Source organism: Odontomachus brunneus, unplaced genomic scaffold, assembly GCF_010583005.1.
Source record: "Odontomachus brunneus isolate Ranch 3 - 2012 unplaced genomic scaffold, Obru_v1 Obru_scaffold_038, whole genome shotgun sequence".
Lineage (NCBI taxonomy): Eukaryota > Metazoa > Arthropoda > Insecta > Hymenoptera > Formicidae > Odontomachus > Odontomachus brunneus.
In genome coordinates this window covers 1772705-1782704 of record NW_022639488.1, presented here as the reverse complement: position 1 = coordinate 1782704, position 10000 = coordinate 1772705, and the positions used below count along the sequence as shown (strand labels likewise).

The following is a 10000-nucleotide window of genomic DNA, read 5'->3' as shown; positions in this document are numbered from 1 at the left end:
GTCAAAGGTTACAACGCATCGGCATCACCAGTTCCCGTACGATCATTGAAGTTAAGCATTGAACAACATGATGTAAAAATGGGTGACCGCCTGACAGGATCGAAACCACGCGAGTTTCAGGAATAAGTGAAATGACACGAAATACGAAATGCCAGTTTTTTTTTTATTATTTAGACAAAATAATCATACATTATCACTTATTTGAACCATATTAATGAATAAATTATTGGAATTCAACAAAAAAATATATTAATTCGCGTTAATTAGCATTAATTCGTTAACGAATAATATATAACTTTTATATAACTTTTTAGTCACATGTTACTTTGATGTTATATTCACGTTATATAACTGTAACACGTGTGGGTAGGAAATTATAACGAACGTCTATATAACCTATTATATACATGTTACACCCTTATAGAAATATCATACTAAGAATCATTGATAATTATTTATTTTCAGTATTAAAAATACTAGATAATAAGTAATTATCAATGATTCTTAGTGTGATATTTCTATAAGGGCATTCCGTTTCATTACGGCAATGTAATTGTTATATCTGTGTTTGCTGGGATTATAAAGAAATAGTTCCGTTATAAACGGCATTATTATAATGATAATCACATCCCTACTGAAAAATTTCTGTTGAGATCACAATTAAATTCCCAATTGAATTCTCAGAAGTTTTCGCAAAATTTCGCATGTAAGATCTCAATTGAAATATTTGTATCCGATGGAAATAATTTATTGAAAATATAATGAACTTTTGCTGAAATGCGTTTGAAAAGTATTTACAATTTTGATCTAATTTCATTAAAATTTCATTATAATTTCATTAATATTTCAGTAAAAAATTTTACGTGGTCGTTTGCAAAATGGTAGAGGAATTTTTTGTTCAATTCGACCTAATCCACCTGCACACGTGTGTGTCTTGTGTCAGGTATCCTGTATAATGTAGGAATAAGAGTAAGGGAGTCTTGAGACGGGCTTTCGTAAAATAAAAGCACAATATGCGACAATGATTAATGTAAGTTTATGTGTACCAACGTATGGTGAAACAGGCCTAAAAATTAGACACATTACGATATATCCAGTAAACTATTAATACATTTTATATTACACAATTCGCTATGGGAAACAATAGCTTTTGTGCAGCCTACCGTCGACAAGTATCGATACACGCGACCGTATTTACAATTGCATTTACATAAAATACCTACAATCCTCCTTGTATATTTACATTAAAATCACGATACATTTTAAACACGTTTTATGCTGTCCGTAACTCGGACTTCTTTGTTCATTGTTATAAGTTTTAGGTTATTTCATATTTTAATTGTGCGAACGTTTCCAAAAAAAAAAATAAAAAAAATAAAAATAAAAATAAATAAATAAATAAAGATCAGCTGTTGAATGTAAAAAATTAAATAAGAAATATGATGTACCGAGTCTCGGACAGTATCGAACTGTCCTCATGTAGAATATGCTTATCCTTAAAGATAATAATTTCCGTTTCTCCGTAATTGACAGTGACGCGAGATACGCATGTAGACATGCATATAACGCACCTGTGCTGGGATTCTGTAACTCGTTATTGGAGTTAACGACAGTTTCGTTATCGTTGTGCAGCTTTTCTACGGTATACTTTTCTACGTTGCTGCACAACGATAACGAAACTGTCGTTAACTCCAATAACGAGTTACAGAATCTCAGCACTGAGCCCCTATTCTTGAAATCTTTGAGTATATGTAATTTTCATTGCGGAGCTATTTTATGGTGATTAAATCTGTGCAATAAAACTTACGTATACGCAACTATTTCAAGAATAAGGGCCCTGTTATATTACATGGCACATTTTGTCCTTTTTGGCCGATTCTCGGGAGCTACGCCTTCTCTCTCCCCCTTGCCGCGCGGCGAACCATGCAAGTGACAGTCGTGGCCAGTTGTGACTCCAAACTTAGAGGCACGACCGTCACTTTTTAGGCCCGCCGCGCGGCAAGAGAGAGGTAGAAGACGTAGCTCCCGAGAATCGGCCGAAATGGGCAAAATGTGCCGAGCCTTGTGTTATAACATCGGATCAATGTGGCGTATTCTACGACATTGCGTTAAAATCTAAATAGCGAGTGTCGTGAGCAAATGACAATTTCTACCGCAAAAACATTAATATACAAGGTGTGAGCTATATGTGTACGCATATTACGGGATCGCAACCTTTACACATATCGCAACGTCAAATCATAGCACGTCTCACAAACGTTATTCTAAAATCTCACGATGAAGACCGCGTTTCACCGCGTTATATCTTCTAAATTATGTAGGACGCTTGTAGAAAAAACGTAACCACGATGTGTTTCAACTTCAAAACACTTTTGATATTGTCTTCGATGTGTTACACTATCTTATAGCTATTGTTTTCTAATCGAACGCGTTTTAGAAATTATCAGGATTGCAAAATCCGATTTAATATCCATAAAAATTAGCAATTCCTATTTAACAGTTCGCCCTATTGATAAACGATCGAAAAAGTTATATAAACCTGCGAGTCCGGTGTAATTAATAAAACGAGAGCTAGTTGAACATATCTCGCCGTCGTCTGCGTACATGTATTTTTTTTCTTTTTTATTTTTTTATACTTCGTTTTCACCAAGGTGCTCTTGTTGTCTTCATTTGTAACTTCGTCATTGTCGTACGTAATATATGTTGGAACGATTTTTATACTCGTCACATATTTTCACCGACAATTTCAATTATCGTACTATGACATAATTTTGATAAATCTCTCGTAAAATAGTAACTCGATGGTAACAGTGGACCAGCACCGTCGAATTGCAATAGAAAAAGGAAAGATAGAAAAAGCTTCCAGAAGCAGACTTAAAATATCCAAGTATACACTCGAATCTCTTGTTTGCTCAATGTCAACAGTATTAGACATTGTAATATCCATGTGTGACATGTATACGCAGAACGCGTTTGCAAAATCAACAGGTGTTAATAGTTGCTAAAACATATCTAAGCATGATTTCGTGGGAACTCATTTTATCAACATATCCTGTGCGAAGTGTTCTTCGTAGTAACGGCAAAACAATGCTTTCGCGCAACACAGAGTAAAGAATATGACGTTAAAAATGATTACATACAACCGTGCGTCTCCTCGTTACGGAGAGGACGCGTAGTGAAACTTGCAGCACATAAGGAGGCAAAGAGAGAATATTCGCGCGCAGATATTTCGTTATTTCTATCAACACATATATACATATATATGTTGATAGAAATATATATATATATATATATATATATATATATATATATATATATATATATATCGCATAAAATTCATATACAATGTTACGTTACGCAAGTGCGGATGCTGGTAGAGAACTATGCTTAGGTTTCGTCTTGTTTAAAAAAACCTTTATACATCCATTGAAATCGGCGCTCACGAGAACGTGGCCTCCGCAGCCTTTAGTGCGTTGCTCAACGACAGGATCAACGGGAACAACACCTACGTTGGGACTATCCACATTTTTGGACTCCTCCTTGCTCTCCCACTGTTCTCTTGCCTCGATTTGCTTGATAATACTATCGGGATTTGGTGCAAACACGGCGCACGTTACCACAGCATTGTGAGCCTTTATGCCTTCCCAGAAATCATTCCGATCCCTACGAACGCTAGAAAACTTGGAATAATCATGATGGGTCTTCCAGATATAAATGCATTGATTTTCCGAGCCGCTAACTATATATTGTCCGTCTGGGCTGAAGCTTGCTTTAATTTGACTGCTGATGTTCACGTATCCCTTATACTTGCAGGACAGATTTAGATCCCTCAAATCGTACAGACGGATACGGCTATCGTTGGACGTAACCAGAATCTTATCCTCACCCGGCATAGGCTCAATGCCGCTTATTTTACGACCGGTGGAATTCTTTCCCCTCGTCGATCGTACGTGTATCTGCGTGTGATACTTGAGTTGATCCGTATTGTAAAATATGCATCTACCGTCATACGAGCCGACGACCGCGAATTTGCCGTTCTGACAGAAGTTCGCCGCGGTAATTAATTTTGTTTGTCCGTCCACTTCGTTCCACACGGCAACCTTCTTATCTGGAATATTCCACAAGCGCAATTTGCCATCTAGCGATCCTGAGAGGAAATATCGGTCGTCTCGCGGATGAAATACTATAGCGGTGACGAAGTCGATGTGCTGGAAGCAACATAGACATTCTTTGCGGGATATATGCCAAAGCCTTACAGTTTTATCCATCGACGAAGATAAAACGAAGTAGTTCTTAGACCATGAGACATCGAGCAAATCGGAGGTATGACCGGTGTATGTACAAAATGGCTTTGGCATGAACGGGCTTTTCGTTCCTTCTATCTCACTAAAGGCACTAGCCACGACATTAGGATCTTCCATGGACTGTTGCGAGACCAACGACTCCTGCGAAGGTGTGGGACTGACTTTCTCGGCGTTGTATTTGGTTCGCATATCCTGAAAGTACGTAAAGGCGTCTCGCAGGACCCAAATCCTGAGAACACGATCTTGTCCCGCGGTGGCTAACAGTCGACCACAGGCGGAGAACTTCATGCACCAAACGGGTCCCACGTGTTCCCCGCTAAGATCCTGAACGTGCTGCAAGCAACTGAACTCGTACGGACCCTTGTGGCTGTTCGACGCCTTCAGCTTTATGTATTGCTGCTCGCCAGGATAGACCTCATCCACGATATCCATGACGTCCTCTTTGTGTCTCGCGTGCGACACCTCCTGCGCGATGGATTTCGCCTTGTCCATTGTTTTCTTTACGGTGGAACCTAGGAATCGTTTCAGCTTCTGCGTTCGCTTACGAACTCTACCTACAGACACGTCTTCGTCTGGAGGTATACTGGACATCTTACTATCCACGCTCTCCTCGTCACTCTCTTTTTCCTTCTCAAGACTAGAGTTGCTTATGTATTCAGACGTAAGCCTCATAATATGTAACGATAGAGGATTGATGCACTGTGGCAATTTGTCCTCTGCTATACTTAATGGCACTCGTTCGCCCGTATCTAAATTCAATACAGTCACTTGCTCCAAGATCTCCTACAAAAATAGATCAAGAGTTCTTATATTTTCTTTCCTAATATATAGCTAATATATAATGTATGCACTTGATGTATCTATACGACCAACCATATCAGTGAGACGCTTGCCAGAATCTGTCCTAGTTCTCACAAACATATTCAATTGTTTGACCATGTCCTGATCGCCAGCAGATTTGCGCCGCTCTTTGGAACCTTGTGGGCTCATCCCTGAGAACTTATGCGGGCCTAAAGAATAACGGCCAATACTGTTGCTCGATACTGATCCTAATGGACTATTAGACGACTTCTCACTCGATCTTACACTAAGCAGCTCAGCTTTCATTCTCTCTACCCTCTCTAATTCCTCGGTAGACGGTCCTTCAGCTTTTGATTTATCCTCATCCTACAGATTGACAACGTAAGGATCAATACTGAGCGTGAGTTGTAGGTAAATTAAAAATTAGAAATCTAATAAATCTTAAGGCTTTTGGCTACTCGCAAAACTCTTAATTAATAACGTTAAAAGCGAGCCCAAAATTCCTGCAAAGTGCGTTAAAATAATACAATACATCCAAAAAATGACTTGCAATTAAACACACTTCTAAAATACTCCAAACACTTTCCTTTCGCTCTAATAATCGACAAATAACTGTAAAAGCAACGTGACTATACGAAAATCTTCCTTTTTAACCTATATTTCTACCTATTATTATGTCTCCTATTATTATGTCATGTTAATTTTAGTTATTTATTAAATTTTAGAGTAAAAGGAAAATATATAGTATAATATATTTTAGAGGTATGATTAATCAATTGTATCATTTTTTGCATATACTTTTTTACTTTGACGTACTTTGCAACAATTTGGGCATGCATTTCTTCACTTTTGATGTCGTAAATCATGACCGCAGCGAGTAGCCAGAAGCCTTAAAAGTACTTTCACAAACTCGCTGCCAGAGTGTGTTTACCTGTGGCTTAACGACGTATTGCCCTTTTGTCGCGGATCGGATATCAAGAGAATGCTCGAATTCTCGGGTAATCGACTCTATGGTACTCGCTGGACTTGGAAGTGGCGATGCGGGTACAAGCGCCTCTACAGACGGCTGAAACAAATTGTATTTGTTCACTCGTAAATTCACACTCGTAAGTCACTTGATCTTTGGTTTGCGTTAAAACAAGATAATCGCAATGAATCTTACAGCAAGATCACTTGGTGTGTGAGCCTTCGTTTTCTTTTTACGACGCGGTGGGGCAACGGGCACACCAGGCATCGTAATATCTTCCGTCGATTTCCCGTTATTCTTTGTGCTAGCGATGACATCAGGTTCTTGAAGCATAACAATCTTATCACTTTGCGAGTGAGAAGCATAATTGGACCTACTGTTAACAGAGGATTCCTGAAGGACCTCCCCTGATAACGTAAGGATGCTGGAAGACTGGGACACCTTACCAGAGGTTGTGTCCTCGTCTTTGCTTGGAATACTAGCAATGGAGGACATCTGACTCTCACGGATAAGGGCGGCAGAAGGAGGGCACTGGGATATACCAGGTACAAATACGCCAGAAGCATTGTCTGCGACTCCCGCCAGAATTCGGCCCACTCGTCCTAGAGAGGTCATACTTTGTAAGCTAAGAGTGTCATGCTCTATGATTCTGAATGGATGGGTCGTTTTTGAAGGGGTGGGATAAACACCCTCGATGGAAGATGTCTGACTATCTGGAGGAGAGCTATTAATCGGAATATCGTCGTCCTCTGTTTGCATACGTTGACGAAGCTCGCGAAATCTTCTCCGTCCCACAATTTTGTCTGTTGTCGTCGATTCTTTGCCATCCTCATCCTAAAATATTTCTTCTATTTAACTTCTTTTATATATCCTCATCATCTGAAAATTTCTTTTATTTTTACTTTATCTTTACTTTCTTCCTCTAAAAAATATTTTCTAGATAAGCTAGACTGTTTTAATCTTACTTCTCTTGTGCTCATCTTCATTTGAATTTTTTTGCTTGAATTCTCATTACTTTCTTCTTCTAAAGGATATTTTCTAGATATATACAAATATATTGCAGAGTATCAAACAAAATGTTCCATACAAGACTTTATTCTAATCTTATTTCTTTTTATTTTCATCTTCATCAAAAAACTTTTCTTATTTAAATTGATTTTATTTTCTTCTTCTAAAAGATATTTTCTGGATATGTATAGTACATTGTAAAAATATATCACAGAATATCAAACAAAATATCATACATTGTTCTAATCTTCTCTACGTTGATCTTCTCTACGTTGTTCTAATCTTCTCTATCTAATCCTCTCTTATCTTTATCTCCATTTGAAAACTTTTTCAGTTTAAATAATCTTTATTTTTTCTTCTACAAGATATCTCTAGATATGTACGAGAATATTGAAGAAATATTGCAGAATATTAAACAAAATATCTCATAGACTTTATTCTAATTCTGAAAAATATTGAAACATTCTCCATTTCTTTGTTTTCATTCTAATTACATAGTGTATTATGTCATTTATACTTACAACTTTATCTTTAGGTTGCACAGGGCCCTTTGGTTCAACAGTCGATTTAGGCTCAGCAGGTTTTGCAAAAACATGATCATCCACTTGTTTGCAAGTTTCTGACACTTTATCAGATTGAGATTCATTGGTGGTAACATCACGTTGTTTAACTTTTCTATAAACAAAACAGTTGCAATATAATTAGCTATGCTATATGTAATTTGTTCAGATATTTAGTGCAAAATTGACATGATTTCTGAAAATATAGTTTTATACTTCTATAAAGTTAATCGCAAGAGCTAGCAACAATTTGAACTTTAAACATTTCGGCCTTGATAATTATGCGCAGTTGAGCGCAATACTGCTCCAGGAATTCTTTTTTCCTTTGATCCAATGAGAAGATGATGTCACGCATATGAGAAAGGAAGCAAAACGATTATGTGTCGCAAGGCCGCTCGTGCGCACAGGGAACTACGATTCGCTTTCGAATAATCGCGGCGAAGCGGTTAGGACAACAGCGTGACGCACGAAAATGCAGGGACGTTCGCCTACACATATCATAGAACTGAACAAGATGTGGAATTTCTCCCATGACGTGGTAATAACCGCGCGGCGAGCCATGACAATTACCGCGAGGCGCGATGAAATGAGTCGTCCTCCGCGTCGAAAAACTCCTCGGAATCGCTGCTGCCCGACATCGTCGTCCGTTGCAGTAGATGGTCCGCGAGGACACCCTCGTCCTCGCATCGGTGTCGCCGGCACACGTCACGCGTATCGCTCAGCCGCGGACGGCAGGGTCATAGCCAGATGAGAGGGAGTGAATCGCGCACGCGAGTCGCATGGAATCATCTTCCGATCTGCAGCAGCGGTCGCGATGACAGGTTACTCTACACACCGACTTGCATGAACGCCTACTAAGCAAATGCTTGATGCAAGTGTCGTGCGCCAGCAGTGTTGCCAGGTGGTTGAAAACTTCGGTGGTAGATGGCATACTAAAAAGCGGTAGATTTGAAATTTAAAGCGGTAGATCTTTTATTTTAGAAGTTTCGTAAAATATAAGACATAAAACTGATAGTTAATAAAAAAAAATTCTAATAATAAATAATATGAATACCTAAAACAACTCAATAGCAAATAAAAGAGAAATTACACTTATAATGAAAAGTGTACTCGTAGTGTTTTCTGTAATCTTTATTTAGTCTCACTGAATATCACAAATTTTTTATAAAACTGGTTAACAGAAAAAATATTCTAATTATAATGAGTGTTTTCGATAATACCTCTCCGAGTCATTTTCCTAAAAATAAGTTACAGACATCAACATCTACTATTATTATATGATTCATGACAACCCAAAGCTACCTAATGCTGTTTCACGACTGCAAGCAATAGGTTTGGCAGAACAATATCGTGACAAATACACGAGATAATTTTGTAAAATTGTATTATTGGTTATAAAATCATCTGGTGTTGTTTTCTAATAAAATTTGATTTATTCTTAATTAAAGTTATATAACCATTAAAATATATATTATATTTTTCAAATATTATCCTAAAGTAAAAAGTCACACTGTTTTAACCTATTTGCAAGTATTTTTTTTACATGACTCGTGCAGGTGCAGGTCCACAATAAATTATGCCATTAGGTATATTGATGACAAAACAAGATAGATTTAAAATCTATTTTAATAATGTTAATATAGTTTATTGTAATCAAAACATATAATGCAAGAACATTTATATAAACTTAAAACAATAAATTATTATAGGACAACAAAATTTTAAATTCTTTTACCTGTCAATGAATATGCTACGACAATGTTTTCAAAAAAATGTGGGATCTTTATATGATGTTCCCGTGGAAGTTGGAAGTTATCCTCATCATCTTCATCAGATGGGTGATCAAAAAATATTTCCCACATTTCTAGTACATCTATTTTTTATCTAAAAATATTTAGTTGTAATGAGTATTAAAAGAAAATAAGAATAAAAGAAATAACTCAAATGTTAAAAAATAATAACATTAAGAAACGTTTGTAGAATTACATACAATTTAAAACAAACTGTGCAAACAAATCTATCTTGTTTTGTCATCAATATATCCTAATGGCATAATTTATTGTGGACCTGCACCTGCACGAGTCATGTAAAAAGAATACTTGCAAATAGGTTAAAACAGTGTGACTTTTTACTTTAGGATAATATTTGAAAAATATAATATATATTTTAATATATATTATATTTAATATATATTTTAATATATATTTTAATGGTTATATAACTTTAATTAAGAATAAATAAAATTTTATTAGAAAACAACACCAGATGATTTTATAATCAATAATACAATTTTACAAAATTATCTCATGTATTTGTTCTGCATAACCTACTGCTTGCAGTCGTGAGACAGCATTAGGTAG

At 36.7% G+C, this 10000-nt stretch overlaps 1 protein-coding gene across 2 annotated transcripts; it reads right to left on the bottom strand.

The window, feature by feature from the left end:
• Positions 1 to 1014: 1014 nt before the first annotated feature.
• Positions 1015 to 8520, bottom strand: LOC116844009 (WD repeat-containing protein 44). Of its 2 annotated transcripts, XM_032815050.1 has the most exons (7): positions 8211 to 8520; positions 7602 to 7755; positions 6519 to 6906; positions 6268 to 6395; positions 6037 to 6171; positions 5178 to 5471; positions 1015 to 5087 (listed from the first exon to the last, which is right to left on the bottom strand). In XM_032815050.1, exons 1-7 carry the CDS (start codon positions 8276 to 8278, stop codon positions 3354 to 3356), a joined length of 2901 nt encoding a protein of 966 aa, XP_032670941.1. In that variant the 5' UTR covers positions 8279 to 8520; the 3' UTR covers positions 1015 to 3353. The 2 variants fall into 2 exon arrangements, with proteins under 2 accessions (XP_032670941.1, XP_032670940.1); XM_032815049.1 differs by having other exon boundaries at positions 6268 to 6906.
• Positions 8521 to 10000: the final 1480 nt, after the last annotated feature.